Source organism: Odocoileus virginianus, chromosome 23, assembly GCF_023699985.2.
Source record: "Odocoileus virginianus isolate 20LAN1187 ecotype Illinois chromosome 23, Ovbor_1.2, whole genome shotgun sequence".
Lineage (NCBI taxonomy): Eukaryota > Metazoa > Chordata > Mammalia > Artiodactyla > Cervidae > Odocoileus > Odocoileus virginianus.
In genome coordinates this window covers 23,545,121-23,566,711 of record NC_069696.1, presented here as the reverse complement: position 1 = coordinate 23,566,711, position 21,591 = coordinate 23,545,121, and the positions used below count along the sequence as shown (strand labels likewise).

The 21,591-nt window shown below is 37.6% G+C and overlaps 1 protein-coding gene across 5 annotated transcripts in view; it reads right to left on the bottom strand.

Annotated features, from left to right (window-relative positions):
• Positions 1-21,591, bottom strand: part of PIK3C2G (phosphatidylinositol-4-phosphate 3-kinase catalytic subunit type 2 gamma) — a 440,932-nt gene that overhangs the window by 308,333 nt on the left and 111,008 nt on the right. For all 5 annotated transcript variants that reach the window (XM_070453682.1, XM_070453686.1, XM_070453683.1 and 2 more), the window contains 3 exons: positions 17,383-17,416; positions 9,826-10,024; positions 2,516-2,638 (listed from right to left, as the gene is read on the bottom strand). In XM_070453682.1, coding sequence (XP_070309783.1) covers positions 2,516-2,638; positions 9,826-10,024; positions 17,383-17,416 — 356 coding nt within the window. The remainder of the gene's footprint in view (positions 1-2,515; positions 2,639-9,825; positions 10,025-17,382; positions 17,417-21,591) is intronic.

Here is a 21,591-nt window from a genome sequence, read left to right as displayed (position 1 = left end):
CTGCAAAAGGACTGACCTTTGTGTTCATTAAAGAATAGATTGCGGAAAACAGCTTTGCATTCACCTAGGTCATAAAATGTCAATAGGCCCCGAGGCCAGAAGATAATGTATAAGACTCTCACAAAGAAGTTGCAGGAAACACCCTGGTTTCGTGAAGGACAAGCTGATGTAATATTAAACTATCTTCCCCTTAAAAAATGTACTAACTTAGAATATAAAAGCTACGGTAAAAAAATAAAGATTTGCCAGACTCGACTACACACCCCCAGTCTGGTCTCTCTCTCTTTCTCGCCGACGCCGTTCATCCTGAGGGTACCCCTGGATCCTGCTGAGGCTGGACCCCAGAACTTAAGGGCTAAGACTATGAGCAGTGTGGGAGAACAAAAGGATACGGAGAAGGAATGCCCAGTAAGGTAGGCGGAAAGCTAAAAGAATGTGGGAAACAGCTCCTAATAGATTATGTAAGATGAAGACAAACATCAGATTCAGCTCTGCAGGTCACTGGTGACTTTAACAATCAATTTCAGTGGAAAAGAGATAATGAAAGCCTGACTGGAGTATGTTTTAGAGCAGGGGAAAGAGCCGAAGAAAGTGAATACAGACAACTCTGGAAGGGTTTTGCTGTAATGTAGAGAGAAAAATAGCATAGCTGCTGTTGAAACAATACAGCAGAGTTTTTTTTTTTTTTTTTTTTTTAAGTTTAAGAACTATTTGCAGAATATAAATATTCAGCCTAAGATTTTATATGTTGTAAGAAAGTATGAAAAATCACAGTAAAAACCTCAGCTTTGGAGTCAGAGTGTATCTGAGCACTAATTCTGCCTTTTGCTGGTTGTGGGACCAGGGCCAAGTTAATTAAGCTTCATAAACATCAATATTCTGATCTGAAAAATGGAGATGAAAATATCTCTATGTATTTTTGTTATTAAGTTTAGATGAGATAATATGTTTGGGGGGTAAACTCTGATGACTGGAATGTAATAAGCAGTCAAAATCTATGTCACATATTATTATTAAACAAAGTTTATGTCCTCAAATTTACAGTCTAGTAATAAAACATGCAATTAATTGTATTGTAATGGGTATATGTCAATAAAATATATAAAGGATGCTACAGGCCAGGCACCTAGAAAAATGGTAAATAAATATATTTTTAATGAAATAAAATGAGAAGAATTAAGATACACACTACTATATTCAAAATGGATAACCAACAAGGACCTATTGTATAGCACATAGAACTCTACTCAATGTTATGTGCTAGCTTGGATGGGGGGTTAGTTTAGGGGAGAATGGATACATATATATGTATGGCAGAATCACTTCACCATTCATCTGTAACTACCACAACATCATGAATTGCCTATATTCCAATACAAAATAAAAAGTTTAAAGTATGAAAAAAGATAAAAAGATTTGAAGGACAAAAAAAAAAGAAAGAAAAGAATTCTGGTTAAAGTAACTAACTCTTGGGGGAATCAGAGAAACTCCACAGGAAAGATAACACTTATGCACTCTTGAAGGACAAGAAGAAAAGTATACCAATGTAGTTATTCCACTAATACTAATAATTTCAATTTCTTTTGAGATTTTTTTCTCTGAAATTGATTTTAGAATTAGGAAATTTTTCTCTTGAATTGTTTAAATGATGGCACATATTTGTCAGTTGAAAACAACCATGGATAAGCTTTAATTAAGTCAGAAGAAAAGTGAAAAGTCAAGTGAAAGTCACTCATTCATGTCTGACACTTTGTGACCTCATGAACTATACAGTCCATGGAATTCTCCATGTCAGAATACTGGAGTGGGTAGCCTTTCCCTTCTCCAGGGGATCTTCTTGACCCAGGAATCGGACCAGGGTGTCCTAATTCTAGTAACTGAGTTGGTTAATATATTTTTGAGGAGTCACTTATTACATAAAATTCATTCACTTGCCAAGCTACATTTACTGGACTCTTACTGTGTCTGGTGCTGCTTTAGCTGTTAGGGATAAAATTTGAAAAATAAATAAATAAATAAAGATCTTGGTAGGAGTTGATTATCCCAAATTAGATGGCATTTTACACAATGCATAGATAGTTACTGTACAAAAACTTGATTGCTTAAATAAATTTGCAATTGGCTTTTGGGAGAAAAGAGATTACATATGTCATTAAGTGACATCTTCTTTGTTATAACTGAAATCCATCTTCCTCCAATACCCAATAGAGGGTATTCCTTTTATCCAAAGTCTACAAATGATTAATAATTCTCCTTTTCCCAATTTCCCTCTTTGAGAAGTTCAATAATATAGATTGGCTATTTATCTAGATTTTTAAAGGGACCTTTAATCTGTTGAATTGAAATTAGTTACCTAGTATGCTTAGCATATTTACCACATCTCTGAATCAAATCAACCAGCTACATTAAAAAAAATTATATCTTTCACTTAGAAAGCAGCAGGGGAGAGGGCAGGTGGAAGGAACCCTGGTCTTTATTGGACAAATAATCCTTCTAGAATAAAGATTAAACTTACGTTTCATTCCAGTTGACCATGAAAAAAAACAACTTTTTGACGGGAATATTTCTGCAGTTTCTCACTTGGCACAGCTTCTTTCCAGCATATGTAAGCCAACAGGAGAAAGAAAATGCTTTATAGCTAAAAACAAACAACATTGATTTAGTAAGTTGAACACTATGAAGGAAGCAGTTTTCTATATGGGTCAGTTATTTTATAGTTAAAAGTCAAATGATAAAGTGTTGTTTGCTTGTACAGAGTGTACTTTAAAAATTACTAAGAATTTATGTTTGGTGGCTTCAGCAAAATTGCAGAATAATGGGAAGTCCGAGACCCTCTTTCCCCTGCTGGAGACACCAATTCAACAACAATACATGGATCAGTTTTCTTTGCAAGAAATCCAGAAACAAGTTAAAAGGCTCTTGCACCCAAGTGCAAAACCAGTCACAAAGAAATCGGTAGGAAAATTCATGGCACTCATCTTGCAGAGCCCTTTCTCCCAGCAGAGTGTCATGTGACCATAAAAGATTTCCAACTCCCATCTTCTCCCTGGGGTGGGAAAGAGAAGACTGGATGTCTGACATTCAGACTTTTTAGAGGTTTATCCAAGGGACTGGTTTTTCTCTTGCCTAAATCTGAGTGCTGAACAGGAATCGGTGCCAAGTTCGGGGCCTCTGAAAACAAAGGCAGTGAGTGGTCTAAACTAGCACAAACTAAGGACTGGTAGGCAGAGGCTGATGCAATCTGATGATCTCTGAATTGGCAGGAAGAGAGCGGAGCAGGGAGGGTGCAGTGTGCATCCAACAGTTTGGCTTTCTTTAGAGGCTGTGTGAGGGTCTGGTTTATGTCTCATGCACCAGAGCATCTATGGGACCAGGCATACTCTGAATGCTGGCGCCCAGCTGAGAACAAAAAAGAGCTGAGCAGCTTATGGAGAACCAGCAGGAAGGACCACAGGCTGATGCTAGATGAAACAAGAAATTCAAGTTCTTGGCAAAAGAAGTAAAACCTCTCTAAGTGTGAATTGACACACAAATCCAGGGAGGATGCACCTACAAGAAAGGTTTGAAAACCCCCAAATCTCTAGCTGATTGGTAACATTCTGTCAACCACAAATTGGCATTTGCCATGGATGCTTGCCATCCACCGCTGCAAGGATTGAATCACATGCTACTGTAGCTGCTGATCTCCAACACCCCTTGAAGGAGTTCAGGGTAGAGAGCAGGAATGAGGCACTCTGTGTTTCTGGAAACTGGAAAGGACAGGTCTTATAGATAGTAAGATATTTTCAGGAACTGAGTTTATGAGCCCTGTTCTTGATTCTTCTCATATCTTGAAAAGCACCAAAATCGTTCATATCTAGAAAAGCACTAAAATGATCATTTCTCGTGACTAGCAGAAGCTTCACGAGATCAACAGAAGCTTTCTACAAAAAATCTGTGCTTGACTGCATGTACTCCCCCTTCACCAAAGTCACATATATGCTGTCCTTTCCCCCTGCCTCTTTGGGGCCATTTTTCAGAGCTATCTGAGGTGCTGTCTCGCAGACTGGAGTCCTCATATTGCACCAAATAAAACTTAACTCACAACTTTCACATTACACATCTTTTTTCAAAGCAACAATTCTTTCCTTGTATGAAACCAGTCCATAAGGACTGGGAGAGGTAGCTGATTTTTTTTTTTTTTAATGTTCAAATCTCAATACAAAGTAAAACAAGGTATACAATGAGAGAGGAAAACATGGGCCCAAACAAAGGAACAAGATAAATCTCCAGAAGTGAAATGAAAGTTGCTCAGTTGTGTCTGACTCTTTGCAACCCCATGGACTTCTCTAGGGCAAAATACTGGAGTGGGTAGCCTTTCCCTTCCCAGGGGATCTTCCCAACCCAGGGATCAAACCCAGGTTTCCCGCATTGCAGGCAGATTCTTTACCAACTGAGTCACAAAGGAAGCCCTGAGAGTAAAAATGCATTTCTAAATCATTTCTGAGAATGAAAGGATGAAAAATGAGGTTAGGCTAGATAAACTTACCATCTTCAAAGTCAATAATTTTGTATGAATCTAACTGACATTACAAAGATCCTCTAGTCTTTTCTCTACCAGGTCTCCCAATGAAAGAACAAAATTAGAAACCAAAGAGAAAATGCAAACAACCGTCACGTGTTGTTCACTGCAAAGCCAAGTTTATTTGAAACATATTAACATAAAATGGTGCCAGGGCTAGAAAGCAAAGACCTTCATAATAGATGAATTAAAGTAACAAGTGCAGACACAGAACCGACACTCTTTTACTTCCCTCACAAAAGGGTAAGTTCTTATATCACCATATTGACCAACTTCATGAAATGTTACGAATACATCAAAATTGTAGAGAGTTGGTTTATGCTAAAAGAAAAATCTCCAGAAACCAATCTTAAAGAAATGGAAGTATATGAACTACCTGACAAAGAATAAAATATATACATATATATACACACACATGCTCAATAAGCTCAGAAAAATAATGCATAAATAAAATGAGAATATTAAAAAATATATAAAAAATATTAAAAAATAATAAAAATATTAAGAAGAAATTGTGGAGCTGAAGAATACAACTGAGTTGAAAAAAATCAATAGGTGGGTTCAAGAACACACATGGATCAGGCAGAAGAAAAAAATCTGTGAGCTCAAACATAGGTATTTGAAATTATTCAGAGAAACAAGAAAAATGAAGAGTGGAGAAAGTCTAAGGGGCTTACGGGACACAATCAACAGGACAAACAAACACATTATTTGAGTCCCAGAAGATGACTGAGAGAAAGAGACAGAAAGCTGATTTGAAGAAATAATGGCTGAAAACTTATTAATTGTGGGAAAGGAAATGGACATCCAATTTCAAGAAGCCTAATGGGCTAAACTAGGATGAGCCCAAGGAAGACCATACTAAAACATTAAAATTAAACTGTTGGAAGTCAAGTACAAAGACAGAACTTTGAAAGCAGCAAGAGAAAAGTGATCTGCCACATAAAAGGGATCTCATCAGCTTTTCAGCAGATTTCTCAGCAGACACCTTGAAGGCCAGAGGGAGTGAGATGATATACGCAAAGTTCTGAAAGAAAAAAAAATATTGTATCTGGCAAAGCTGTCCTTCAAAAATGAAGGAGAAATAAATACTTCCTCAGGTAAAAAGCTGAGGGAGTTCATCAGCACTAGACCTGACAACATGAAATGCTAAAGGGAGTCCTTCAAGTGGAAATGAAAGGATGCTAGATAGCAACAGGAGACCATATGAAAGTATGAAAGCTTGCTGGTAAAGGGAAACATATAGACAAATACAGAATACTGTAAGACTGTAATGGTGATACATGAATAACTTTTAACTCTGCTACAGAACTTAAAAGGACAAAGTATAGAAAACTTTAATAATAACAATATATAAAATTTAAGAAGATGCAATTTGTGATATTAGTAACATAAAGTATGATGAAGGAAGAAGAGGAGAGTCTTTGTATATGACTAAAGTGATATTATAACAAAATTTTAAAAAGTGAAGTTATTATCAGCATAAATCAGTGTTTTAAATATAGTATGTTTTATGTAAGGCCCATTGTCACCACAAAGAAAACAACCACAATATAGATGATACGCAAAAGAATATAAGAAAGGAATTGAAGTGTACCATTATAGAAACTCATCGGGACACAAGGAAAGTGGCAAGACAGGAAAAGAGGGACAAAAATGCTACAACACAGAAAACAAGCAAAAAACTGGCAAAAGTAAGTCCTTCTCTATCATTAATTATATTAGATATAAATTAAATTCTACAATGAGAAGAAACAGCATTACTGAATGGACTAGTAAACAAGATCCAACCATATGCTGTCTACAAGGCATATACTTTAGATTTAAGGACACACCTGAAAGTGAAAGGACAGAAAAAGATATGATAATCAAAAGAGCATGATTGGCCATACTTAAACAAGACAAAACAGACTTTAAGTTAAAGCTGTCACAACAGACGAAAACATATGATGATAAAGAGGTCAATTTACCAAGAAGATACAATAACTGTAAATATACATGCACCCTAAATTGAAGCAAATATATTAAGCAAACATTGAAGGGATGAAAAGGAGAACTAGAAAATAACACAATAATAACAGAAGATCGCAATACTGGTTACAAGGAATAGAACAATCAGACAGAAGCTCAATAAGGAAACAGAGGGTTTTAATAACATTATAGTCCAGATGAACCTAATAGACATTTATAGAACATTCCACCTAACCTCAGGGCAATATGCATTCCTCTCAAGCTTGGATCTTTCTTTAGCACAGATCACAAAATTGGTCACGGAACAAGTTTTCACAAATTTTAAAAAATTGAAATCGTATCAAGTATATTTTCCGACCACAATGGAATACAAATAGAAATCAGTGGCAGGAAAAAAAAAAACTGGAAAAATTCTCAAATTAATGTTAATTAACACTTCTTAGTTTCTGTCTCTTTTTTTATTTTACTGAAATATAGTTATTGTACAATATTACATTAGTTCCAGGTGTACTACATAATGATCTGATGTTTGCATACATTATGAAATGATGACCATGATAAGTTAAGTAACCATCTGTCCTCATAAAAAGGTATTAAAATATCATTGATTCATGTTTCTTATGCTGTATATTATTAACACATCCATGTGAGTTATTAGTTATATAACTGGAGATTTATGGCACTTAATCCTCCTCACCTATTTCACCCCCAACCCACCCCTTTCCTTCTGGCAACCACTTGTTGTTCTCTGAGAGTCAGTTTTCATTTTGATTTTTAGACTCTACATAAGTGAGAAATGAGTACTTTGGAACAACCAATGGGTCAAACGGAAATCAAAAGGGAAATTAGAAAATATCATAAAATATGAAAACACATACCATAACAAAACTTATGAGATATAGCAAAATCAGTTCTAAAAAAGAAGTTTAAAGCAATAAATGCTTACATTCAAAGAAGAAAGATCAAATAAAAACTACAATGAGGTACCACCTCACACTGGTCAGAACGGCCATTATCAGACAGTCTACAAACAATAAGTGCTAGAGAAGGCGTAGAGGAAAGGGAACTCTCCTACACTGTTGGTGAGAACGTAAATTGGTATTGCCTTTATGGCGAACAGTATGTAGGTTCCTCAAGAAGCTAAAAATAGAGCTACCATATGATCCAGCAATCCCATTCCTGGGCATATATCTGGAGAAAACCATGCATCCCAATATTCATTGCAGCACTATTTACAGTAGCCAGGACATGCAAGCAACCTCAGTGTCCATCAATGGAGGAATGGATAAAGACGATGTGATACATGTATACAGTGGAATATTACTCAGTCATAAAAAGAATAAAATAATGCCGTTTGCAGCAACATGAATGAACTTAGAAATTTTCATACTGAGTAAAGTTAGATGGAGAAAGACAAAAATTGTGTGATATCACTTATAAGTGGAATCTAAAAAAAAGTACAAATGACCTTATTTGGGCTTTCCAGGTGGCACTAGTGGTAAAGAGCTCACCTGCCTGTTCAGGAGATGTTAAGAGATATGGGTTTGATCCTTGCATCGGGAAAATCCCCTGGAGAAGGGCAAGGCAACCTACTCCAGTACTGCCTGGAAAATCCCATGGACAGAGAAGCCTGGCAGGCTACAGTCCAAAGGGTTGCAAAGAGTCAGGCACAACTGAAACGACTTAACACACACACATGACCTTATTTACAAAATAGAAATAGAGTCACAGATGCAGAAAACAAACATGGTTACCAGGCAGGGAAGTGGGGGAGGGGAGGGATAAATTGGGAGATTGGGACTGATATATATACACTACTATATATTTATAAAGTAGATAACTAGTAAGGACCTACTATATAGCACAGGAAGTCTTTTCAATACTCTTTAATCACCTCTATGGGAAAAGAATCTATAAGAGCAGATACATGTATATGTATAACAGATTCACTTTACAGCAGAAACTAACACAACATTGTAAATCAACTATGCTGCAATAAAAATTTCAAAAACAGATTTAAAAAATTAAAAATGAAAGAAGTTCACAAATAAACAATCTAAATCTATATTCAAGGAACCAGAAAACAAAGAACAAACTAAGATAAAAATTAAAAGAAGAAAGAAAATAATAAAGATTAGAAGCAAAAGAAAATAGAATAGTGAAACAATAGAAAAATAAACAAAACTAAATTTTCCACATACATAAATAGAAGCTGTATGTATATAGCTTTCTCAGTATTTATCTGGCTACATGGTTTTTCCAGGTGAATTAGAATCAATAAGGATATACTAAAGGTTTAAAAATTATGAAAACATTCTAGTTGCAGTTTGTTACATTATACATCATCCTCCTAAAATACTTCATAAAATTAAGAAAGAGAAAAAGTGTAAAAGAATCATCCCATGGGTTTTAAAGAATGTTTATGTGAGATCCATAGATAGTCGTTTTTCTTTTTTACATACGAAGGTAAAATTTTCATTATAATTGACTCATAAATTTTGCACAGTTTCCATTTGCAAAAATACAGACCAAGATAAAACTTATTTCTCTTTTAACTAAAACTGTTTCTTTTAGCCTTTCTTTGAGATGCTAAGTGCAGTGGGTGCAATAAATCCATTAGAAAATTACTATTCTCTTATCACTTTTAATTTGATTTAATCAGTATTCTCTTACAGATTTAATCCATAAGGAATTTAAAATAATTATTATAATATTACTCTAATTATGTTACTCAAGAAAATAGTACATAGCAGAATTAACCTCAAACCTGGCAATGTTCCATGCATAATTGTGGTTAATTTCTATTGTAACTCAAGTAACTCTTGGCTAATTTTTACTTTATCAAGGTACTAATCTCACAAAATATTTACCACTCACAACTTGATAGGGATCAAAGTGATTTCTTTCTATTTTTAAATATTCTCCAACTCCTTGTATGTGTGTGCACATTCTCACCCTGTGTTAATTGGCATCAGTCATTTAAACTCAAACATAAAAAATGAAAAATTTAGGGCAATCACTATGTGAAGGTGGGCATTTTCTGTTTCTCTTATGATATATTGACAACATGCAGTTATTTTTAACAGGAGAATGGGAGAAGACTTGAGAGAAAAGAAATGTGCACTGGACTGGAAATAAAAGTGTGAATGATTTTAAGAACATGGATACATCCATGCTGATTAAATTTCAAGATGAAATACTTGCTTCTGCAAATAAGAACAAGGCAAATTATACTCAACTAGAAGCTACACAAAACTAATTAACCCTTTTGTGGAAAAGGCATCACTACTCACCTGTGCACCCAGGTTTCTGGAATATTGTGAGCTGCATACACTGTGAAGCTAAGGTGGGAAGGGACCCCAAGATTTTCAAAGGAGACTCTATACAGAGGTGCATGTAGAGGCTGGAAATCTGCATAGAAGCTGCTGCAATGGATATCAATTAGCTGATAGATGGATGTGGATAGTTCAGTTGTCACTTTCTCTATCAAACCTGGGGAGAGGGCGGGGAGAGGGATAGAAACTAGGTCATCTGTGAAGGGTCATATTTATCACAAACCATTCTTTACAGCTTTGAAACTTTTTATAACAAAATTTAAAGAAAATTGAATTAAAATGACCCTCTACCAACTGAAGCCAATTAGCCATCTGTGCCTCTGTATGCAGCCTGGGGTAGCTGCTATAGTGTAATTAATAAGCTTTCATTTCTTCAATTGCATAAATTTGGGAAGCACAGCCTGTAATCACAAATCATAATTCTGGGTTATCAATTTGGCATTCTGATCAACTATAATTCACAAAATTTTTGGCCTAGATTATTATTGTTTAGAATTAATGTTCAGACAAGGGACATGTTTTCTGTGTGGTTTATCCCTACTTTAAACAAACTCTATCTAAGGAATTAATTATAATAAGTTTGATTATGCTATGTGTGCCATTAACTGAACACTAATCATACACATTATGCTGCCATAAAAAGAGTGCTAGTACATGGCTGGGATCCGAGGTAAGTTTAGAAAAAAAGATTTATGACATTTAGTATATTTCTTGAAAATCGAAGCCTTGCTGGAGTTTTACCATTGTTATTTGTAGGGAGTCTATTGATTATCCTAAAAGTGACTTGTCATGAAGTAAGAAAAAATTAAGAAAAAAATGAAGAAAAATGACTAAGTACAGGGACCAATAGTTTTGAAATGTCTGCTAGATGCCGTGCCAATTTACCTTAGAGCACATGAAAAGCGTCCCCTGATCATTAAATTTAAGGTAAATTCTTCTGAGAATGGTATTCTCCCTCTCGTTAAACCCTCTTTGCTGGACAAACTCCAACCTGAGTGGGAGGGAGCAGAAAAGGCTGATGAAATAGACTAGGCAGAACTGGTGGACTTAGATACGAATCTGGTGCCATTAGGATGGAGAAACCTGAGGATGATGAATGTCATCCCTGGGTAGGATTCACTGTCAGACACTTAACAGGGACACTCACTGCTGACATTTTGTATGCAGTAGTCAATGCATTGAAAATTGTAAGATGCTCATGACCTGCAATTATTTTTAATATTCAACTATGTTGTTTCAGAAGTTAGGTGAATAATCTCGTGTAAAAAACTGTATTTTAAAAATTATTCCTTTTTTACCTAGAAGACGAAACTCTTTAATGGACAAATACTTAAGTGACAAAGGGTTTTAAGAGATAAGTGTATAATATGAAGTGTTATGAATGGAGCCCTCCTACCCCTCTGAGTCACTCATGCCTGACTTTGCTGACAAGCCTCGTAGGTCGGGGGTCGCAAGGCTCCTGTGGTCGTGATCAAGACCCCTCGGTACTTCGGGCCTTGTCCAATCCCCCCAAAAGGCCTCCTTAAATCCCACAGGCCGGTCTTGGTAGACGAGAGTGAGGCAGAAAGCCATGCGTTCCTCTATCCATCCTGTGCCAGAAATATGTACGGAAATGCGTGGGCCAGAATTATGTACGGAAATGCCGAATTTCAGAAACTTCTACTTTTCGGCCGCCTTGTTCTGGAGAAATTGAATGAAAAGGCAGTGCCGCCAGTGCGGGGAAGACAGAGGGGAGAAACATTGTTCTTGGAGGCGGTTCCCACGTGGGGACTGGACGCCGGGCTGCGGAGAAGAGCCTCCCGGAGGAGAGCCGGCCCTCCAGGCGGTACTTGGGAGGGAGACACCTTGTCCGGAGGCCTGAAGCCCATGCCTCTAAGCATCCGCAGCAATCCTCGGCTTCTGGGCGGGACCACGGAGAACGTGATGGAGCCCTGGCGGAGGGATGGGCGGAGCCAGCCTGTGTGGGTAAAGGCAGAAGGTCCTCTCCCCTTCCTCCTGATGCTAGGCCTCCGCCCATGCCCATGATTGCTGCTCCAGAAGTCAGCCTCCATCCGACTTCTGTCTCGGGTTACCGTACAGCCTCTATTTCCCGGAGGAAAAGGGCCGAGACAGGAGCTGGTCAGCCTCGACTGGCAGCCTTTCCCCAGCAGGGCTGAGCTAAGTTTACAGACGCCTGGCAGGTGTTCGCAGATGATGACTGAGGTTTCTGTAGCGTGAGGGACAGACCAATGGACAATTTCCCTCCATTTCAACCCCAAGCTTGCCAATCGGACACCAGTTAGTTGTGGTTCGCGACTCTGCGGGCAGAGTGCGGGCCTTTTCAAGCGAGGCGTCCACGTGGTACTGGGAGTGTCAATTGCAGAGTAGGGCTGTGTAGCCTTGGCTTTGGAGTGGTCCGGCCTGAATGCCTGTTCTCGCTCTCCGGATTGCAGGTTTAGTCCACTGGTTGAGCAGGGCTGGTGGTGCTCACCTGTCCCAGATGGGGTCCCGAATGCCAGGTCCAGGGCGGGCTCCTTCCTCGCCCTCCCTCCGTCCCGCCTCTCCCACCCCTCGGGCGGCTGGGTCATGTGCAGCCGTGAGTCCCCAAGACCACAGCCCAGAAGAGCGAGGTGGCCAAGCCCTTGGCAGCTGAGGAGACATTGTCAGAACAAGCGCATCCTCAGATCTTATGTTCTCAAGATCTGTTGTGATTTTTTAAAAATTCTCATAACATTTTATTTTAGTTCGGTTCAGTTCAGTTCAGTTCAGTCACTCAGTCTTGTCCGACTCTTCGAGACCCCATGAATTGCAGCACACCAGGCCTTCCTGTCCATCACCAACTCCCTGAGGTTACTCAGACTCATGCCCATCGAGTCGGTGATGCCATCCAGCCATCTCATCCTCTGTCGCTCCCTTCTCCTCCTGCCCCCAATCCCTCCCAGCATCAGGGTTTTTTCCAATGAGTCAACTCTTCGCATGAGGTGGCCAAAGTACTGGAGTTTCAGCTTCAGCATCAGTCCTTCCAATGAACACCCAGGACTGATCTCCTTTAGGATGGACTGGATGGATCTCCTTGCAGTCCAAGGGACTCTAAAGAGTCTTCTCTGACACCACAGTTCAAAAGCATCAATTTTTCGGCGCTCAGCTTTCTTCACAGTCCAACTCTCACATCCATACATGACGACTGGAAAAACCATAGCCTTGACTAGACGGACCTTTGTTGGTAAAGTAATGTCTCTGCTTTTTAATATGCTATCTAGGTTGGTCATAACTTTCCTTTGAAGGAGTAAGCGTCCTCTTTTAATTTCATGGCTGCAGTCACCATCCTCAGTGATTTTGGAGCCCCCAAAAATGAAGTCTGACACTGTTTCCACTGTCTCCCCATCTATTTCCCATGAGGTGATGGGACCAGATGCCATGATCTTAGTTTTCTGAATGTTAAGCTTTAAGCCAACTTTTTCACTCTCCTCTTTCACTTTCATCAAGAGGTTTTTTAGTTCCTCTTCACTTTCTGCCATAAGGGTGGTGTCATCTGCATATCTGAGGTTATTAATATTTCTCCTGGCAATCTTGATTCCAGCTTATGCTTCTTCCAGCCCAGCATTTCTCATGATGTACTCTGCATATAAGTTAAATAAGCAGGGTGACAATATACAGCCTGACGTACTCCTTTTCCTATTTGGAACCAGTCTGTTGTTCCATGTTCAGTTCTAACTGTTGCTTCCTGACCTGCATACAGGTTTCTCAAGAGGCAGGTCAGGTGGTCTGGTATTCCCATCTCTTTCAGAATTTTCCACAATTTATTGTGATCCACACACTGTACCATATTTTAAAGGTTTTTATATTTTGAGTTGTAGAAAAAGAAATGTCCATTAAGATCATGAAAGGGGCCAAGTGTGGGGCTGGGGCTCCTGGGTGGTCCAGTAGTTAAGAATCCGGACACTTAAACTGCAGTAGGTGAGATTCGAGCTAAGATCCTATCAGCCGTGCAGTTCAACCAATAATAATAATAATAATAAAGATAAAAAGATGATGAGTGTAACAAGTGGAACAAGTCACAAATTTGGCCTAAGCATATTCAGTGTGGAGTCACATCACACAGTATTATTGTTTTTTTGAGACACATGCACTTTCTCATAAGTAGTTTCCAAAACGGAAATTGCTTTTTGGTTCTTCTGTGCTGTGCTTCGTTGCTCAGCTGTAGAGAAAGAACTCCTTCCAACCCCATGGATTGTAGCCCACCAGATACCTCTGTCCATGGGGACTCTCCAGTGAAGATTACTGGAGTGCTTGCTGTGCCCTCCCCCAGGGTGTCTTTCCCAACCCAGGAATCCAACTGGGGTCTCCTGCATTGTGAGCAGATTCTTATGGTTCTTAGTTGCTTCAAGAAATTGGCAGAATGAGCTAGACACTTCCTCCAATAGTATGTGTGCCGTGTTCCATTGCCCAGGAAAGAGGCCAGCTTCTGCATGGAGCTTCTTCCCACATCCTGTCCCTCAGTAGCTCTGCCCGTAATTAAACATTTTGTTGTTGTTGTCCAACACATGCTATTATTCACTTAGTTATTCATAAATTTGTGCAAAATTTATGAGATGGCCAAGTTCTACTCACTTGCTGTGTTTCTAAAATTGTGCCCTTTGTTGAAACAGCCTGAGGTGACAAGCAGAGTGAAAGAACTCTAATTAAAATTCTCTGAGAAATCAGCAGTAGCAATTAATGAAACAGAAGAGGAAAGGCGCATAAAAATAGTCTTTAAAGAGGTCTCATCAAACTCTGGAGGCCAACCAGCAGGGTTTCTCCTGAACAACAGGAGGCAGAGAATTATAAATTTATAAAAGCATCTTGTTTCTCTGGTCCTCAAATTGTATTCTGAAGCAGGAAGTACAGACTTCTTGTTAATAATTCCCAATCTTGTGCAATTGAATGCATGTTAAAATAAATCATAAAGTTGAGTTAGAGATCTCCTTAATTCAAGCCCCAGCACATATTTTAGAGAATCTTAATTATTGGGCTAATTACTCAAGCTCCACTTTTTACTTTTTTGCAGAAATACAGTTCTAGGTTAGAATTTGCTTCTTTAAGGTAGGATAGAGATTGGTGAAATATGGGAAAATGTTTATTGTACCTGATTTTGCAATGAGAAAAGACTTGTAATAACAGGAAATAAGCAATGGCAATATATAGGTGATTAAAATGCATTAATTAGAATGTTTTGTTTGCCTTTTTATGGAATGAAGGAGTAAGAGTACATGACTTTATTCTAATGTACTTTTGAATGGAAAATAGTCCCCGTGTTGTTGCTCTTTTGTCACTTTCTGTACTTCTGTTCAGTGAAGTCTGTGTTTTCCTTGCAAACATAATCTGTATTAAAATCTGGTTTGTTTTTCATGTTCCAAATAAACTTTGTTTACACAAACGGCAACATGCCAGATTTAATGAATGCTGGTGTAGAGCACAGGTATGATCAGATCTCTTAGCTTCAAAGTATATTGCAGAGAATCCATAAGAATATTAAGTATGAGAATCAGAATCATCAATAATAGTGGCTTGTTGTTAGATCAACATTTTGTGTAAAGAGGGCTCTAGACTTTTATTTCAGAGTACTTAAATAGAAAGCAACTGCATGTATCTACTGGCAAATGTTCATTTCATTTTGTTGTCATTTCAGCACTCTTCCTTTCTGCTTTTTAAACTACTGTAAGGTGTTTCTACATAATAAAATACTAGAAAAATATATTTATCTTGTAGAATGAGAAGTATGATTTATGAAAAGTTTATGAGAGCTGCAGATGGAGAATTTTTAATCCAGAATTAATTCCTTTTCTGTGATGATTTAGCATGGATTATAAGTCCCTGGGAACATTTCTTGCAGTTTTGTGGACTCTCCTATCCTGACCCCTGAAGAACATAGGATGAGAGGAGTTTATTCCAACATTCCTAATAGAAAGGAAGAAAAGGCCAGTTTCATATAGGCATACCTCTGACTTATTCACTCCTCGTTCTTCTACTTGTATTCTATGCTAGGAAGATTGTTAGGGGGTGTCTATCTCTTCCCTTCCTTGGTGGTGCTCTGGAGTTTTATTATGTGAATGCTTGGAATAGGGATTTTTGCACTAGCACAGGTTTTTTGCCCTTACCCTTTGCTATCACGTTTTCATCTGTGATGTGAAGTGGGGGAGTTCTTCCTATGTATTGAATACAGTAAGTCCTCTATATATGAATGAGTTCAGTTCTGAGAGTGCATTTGTAAGTCCAATTTGTTTGTAAGTCCAACAAAGTTAGCCTAGGTACCCAGCTAACACAATCAACTATATAGTTCTGTACTGTAATAGATTTATAATACTTTTCACACAAATAACATATAAAAAGCAAACAAAAATATTTTTAATCTGATAGTACAGTGCCTTGAAAAGTACAGTAGTACAGTCCAACAGCTTGGGTACAGAGACTGACATCAAGTGAATAGGTGAGAAGTTACTGACTGGAGATGGAGAGGAGGAGGTGGGAGATAGTGGAGCTGAAGAATCATTAGCAGTAGGAGATGGAGGGCAAGCTGCAGTTTCACTCATGCCTGAACACACGTTTGCATCTTTCAAAGTTTGCAACTTGAAGGTTCATGTGTAGGGGACTTACTGTATCTTCTTTTGAGTGGTGGGAATTAGAATTGACAGGATATCCTGCTATACATAACTTTCTACTGAAAACCACTAAGGGTATAGAGGGCAGGTCAGAATTATTGTTTGTGCTTTCACTGTCGCCTTTGACAGTGTTAGTTGAACATTTGTGAGTCAGATTATTTCCTTTAAGATTCTCATAAGTGTTCATAAGCCAAATATGATCTGCCAGTGCAAACAAGAGCAATATTGACCACACCCTGCACTTTACATACTGTCGTATCCTTTATTCATATTAGGAAAACTGAGGATCAGAGAGTTTCATTCTTTACTATCAGAGTCAAAAAATGGGCAGTTGGAATTCAAAACCAGTTCTGCCTGATTCCAGAAGCCAGACTCATTGCTGTACATCACACTATCTACCCTTTTCAACAGAGGCCCAGTCCTCCTGTGGCTTACAGTTTTGTAGGCTCAGAGCTTCGGCAAAGACTTAAATATTTCAGAACCAAATCCTCCTGCCTGATACATTAAGTTGGTGTTTCAAATAGAGCTTGATTTTAAAATGGAAATTAATGACCTTGAAGAAAGACATCTGCTACATTTTTGACTTCTCTTACATCATAATATCATTAGTTAAATAAAATTTTATTTTTTCTTAGAATGATAATAAGGGCATTTTCAGAATTCCTTTTATTTTTATAGCTTTCTTGACTTTATTTTTTAAAAAATCTCAGGCTCAAAGGCAGTGGATTTTTATTCACTTGCAGAATAATTACTACCGTCAGTAAAAAGAGTTTTAACAAAAGTTTTTTCCCTCAAAAATATTTTGTGTGTGTGTTATCACCATATTTGCAAAAATTAAATTATTTTTGACTTTAGAAATTGTTTATTTAAAAAATACTTGGATGCACGTATGTTTTACCTTTTGCTGAAGCGTCTGAATTTTGATGAAGATTCTGAAAAAAAAAAAAAAATAGGTCCAAAGATACACTTGTTATTCGGAAAACAAATTTGGAAAACCAAACCAATAATGTCCACAATCTACATACATAAATTTCTCTGCCATGATAAAAGGAAAATGCATTTCTTGGTGTCCTATATCAATATTACTTATTAAACAGGAAATCTAAATTGTAAGATGAAAGAAAAGTCTTCTAACTGTCATCATCAGCAATCTTTGTTATTTGATTCAAGGAAAAAAATTTCTAGCATAAACTCATGTTTCTTAGTATTATTTGAACAGTTCTGCAGATATTGCCTGGTGGCAAAATAGCTTCTGGTGGTTCAGACAGTAAAAAAAATCTGCCTGCAATGCAGGAGACCCAGGTTTGATCCGTGGGTGGGGAAGATCCCCTGGATGAGAGTATGGCAACCCACTCCAGTTTCTTTCTTGGAGAATCCCATGGACAAAGGAGCCTGGCGGGCTACAGTCCATAGGGTCGGAAAGAGTCGGACATGACTGAAGCAATTCAGCACACACCCACGGATGGTCCCAAAATCCAATCCCCCTTCCACAACGGAGACTGATATTTTAGTATAAAAGATTTGTCAATTTTCTCTGTTTAGTGTGTTCAGTTCTTATTTTAACAGTCACTTAGATAGAGGCTTAAAAAAATCATACAGATTCACTGTATAGTTTCATTTCTTTATTTTGTAGGATTAAAAAGAGAAACTGGTAGTCAAACACTTGAGATTGTATCCTGAATTAAAAAAAAATACTATCTGAAATTTGTGTTTTTCATCATCATTTAAATTTGTATCCATTAGCATGGTGATTTTTACTTGCTTGTTTGTTTATGTTTATTGTACACCTGGAGTTACTTTAGTGGTTTAGAATTTACTGGCTATAACTTCATTATCATGAAAACTATATACGGTAGGTGATTCACAGATTCACTAAAAGTTACATTTGAGTCCAAAAGCAAATTCAGTTTTTTAACAAGATCCATTTTAATTGACACTAAATTTTTTTTGAAATTTTGCTTTGACAAGTTTGCTTTGAAGGAAATCCAATTAATGAAAAGCTTGATTTCTCAAATAAACAAACTAGGGAATAATTGTTTTCCTGTATCAAGGAACTTGTTAGAGTATTCCTTTAAGAGAGAAAAGTTTTCTGTCATGTTTAGAATGTAATTAAACATTTATATAACTTTTCATTGAAGAATATCATTCACATGAACCTTCTCAGAAGCATTTCTCTTAGGTAAAATAGGTCATCTGAGCATAGATTCAACCACTAAGCTGAACAATGAGATCTTTACCCCAGCTTTGTGGGTGAGATTGTTAAACACGTTACCATGACTTAACTAGAAGTCAGTTTATTCAGAAATGTAAGCTTGTATTTTAAAATCATCATGACACCCACCTACAGCACAGTGTGTAAGACTGCATTTTTTATTTGTAGTTTGTTTATTGCATATTTAATGGAAATATATTATGTGAGCTTCTGGAATATAATGCTAAAGAATGGAAAATTGTTTCCAGTGCTAGGTGGGAGCATGAAGTATAGATGGAGTACAACTGCATTCGTGATATAATTCTTCATTTTGCCAAAACTTACATTTAGTAAATAATTAGTTCCCGGTATGGCAGGAAATAGTGTTTTGCTAGTTGACCTAAAAATGCAGCCAAGAAAAAGGACAGCTTTGAAATTTGAGTTTGTTGGCAGAAGACATATTTCTCAGTGTTTCTTTAGTTTTAGGTTTATGGTGGGTGGATAGATTGAATTACTTTGGCATTATTAGCCAAATTATTAGTTGGTTACTACAGAAATAATGTAAAATATACTTACTACTTGTGCTGATTTTCTTATATAGGTGGGCTTATAGTTAAGATATGTTGAGAAAAGGGATGGACAAAATATCTGAATGATGTTGAGTAAGTTAATTTTCAAAATGTACTCAAGCAGAATCTGTTTACTTGGGGATATTCAACTATTTATTTTGATTCTTGGCATATATGAAATAAAACTGGTAAATGTCAATTCTTTTCTTCATTTCTATGCATGAATAGTCACATACAATTTAGTGCTCAGAAGTATAGAAGAAATGTGAAATATGATATGGGCTTCTCTTGATTATTGTGATTGTCCATATTTTCCTAGGAAATACTTTGTTTCTCCTTGAAGGATTCTTTTGCTTCAGATATGTTGAAAGTTTGATATTTTTGAGAAAACTGTCATTTTTTTTTTAACAGGGAGTTTCAGAAAATGGATGTTTAAAGAAAGCCTTTTCTTTAAAAAGCTTTTTTTTTTTTTTTTAATTAAAGTGCTCCTTTAAAAGCATTTGAAGTGCTTCATCCTAAAATTAGATTTTCCTCCTTCTTTGATCATTTGTTTGTTTCTACTGATTTACTGAGAGCAGGACATAAAAACTGAAGAACAGCCAAGTGGTCTTAACAGATGGGAAGACATGTGTTCACATTCATGTGTCTGGCCTCCTACTCTAGCATTTGCCATGAGGTTGGCTATAACCAACGGTCCAGAGATAAGAGAGTACTTAGTGGTACTTGGGTGAATTAAACTCTTCATCTTGGCCTCATGAAGAAGATTATAAAAAACTACTACAGCAACATCTCTACTACTTCCACTAATAATAATGGGTGGTAGTGGTTTGCTTGCTAGATTGTGTCTGTTTGTGACCTCATGGACTGTAGCCTGCCACACTCCTCTGTCCATCAGTTTTCCTAGGCAAGAATGCTGGACTGGTTTGCCATTTCTTTCTCCAGGGGATCTTCCCAACCCAGGGATTGAACCTTCATCTTCTGCATTGTAGGCGGTCTCCATTGCAGACAGATTCTTTACCGCTGAGCCACTCAAAATACACTATCATCTGGCCCATTTGTTAATGTTATTTCTGATGCAAGAACCCTGCAAATTCTGTTTTCTTTTTCTGTTTTAGAGATGAGGAAAATTGAAAGTTAGAGAAATTAATTAGTTTTCCAAAGTATATTCACCTGGGAAGTGGCAGATCTCAAATTCAAATCATCTCTGCATGACCCTATGCTTTTTGTATTTTGTTACCAGCTCTAAGTATTCGTATTATCTCCAAAAGGTGGTAATCCAAGAGAAATGAATAACTTGTTGCAAGTTAACTCTCGCTTGTTATCATAAGTTAACTTTAGCTGTTGTAAAATCTTTTGTTGGTATAACAACTTTGCTCTTCAGTCATCACTGTCACTGTTCATGTAATGCAAACAGGGTATTTACAATTCTGGATTTATTACATATGATTGCAAAAAACACAATTGTAATTATTTATAATAAGACATAGGGGCCAAAACAAATACCATATATTAACACGTATGTAAGAAATCTACCAGGCTTCCCTGGTAGCTCAGCTGGTAAAGAATACGCCTGCAATTCAGGAGACCCCAGTTCGATTCCTGGGTTGGGAAGATCCCCTGGAGAAGGGATTGGCTACCCACTCCAGTATTCTTGGGCTTCCCTGGTTGCTCAGATGGTAAAGAATCCTCCTGCAATGTGGGAGACCTGGATTCCATCCCTGAGTTGGGAGGATCCCCTGGAGGAAGGCACGGGAACCCACTCCAGTCTTCTTGCCTGGAGAATTGCCACAGACAGAGCAGCCTGCTGGGCTACAGTCCATGGGGTCGCAAAGAGTTGGACATGACTGAGTGACTAAGCATATAGAATCAAGAAAAATGGTACTGATGAACCTATTTGCAGGGCAGGAATAGAGACATAAATGTAGAGAACGGACTTATGGATTGGGGCAGGGGTAGGTGATTGTGAAGGAGAGGAGGAGATGAATTGAGAGAGTAGCATTGACATATATACACTACCATGTGTAAATAGCTAGTGAGAAGCTGCTGCATATCATAGGGAGCTCAGCTTGGTGCTCTGTGATGACTTAAAAGGGTGAGATGGGAGAGTAGGAGGGAGACTCAGGAGGGAGGAGACATATGTATACATATAGCTGATTCAATGAACATGTATACACATAGCTGATTCACTTCCTTATGTAGCAGAAACTAACACAACATTGTAAAGCAATTGCACTTGAGGGAAAAAAAAGACACAGGATGTCCAATACTAAGAAATTACTGCTTTTTACCAAGTCACCTATTTGAAACAACAAGTATGACAATTTATATATATTAGTATAATTGTCAA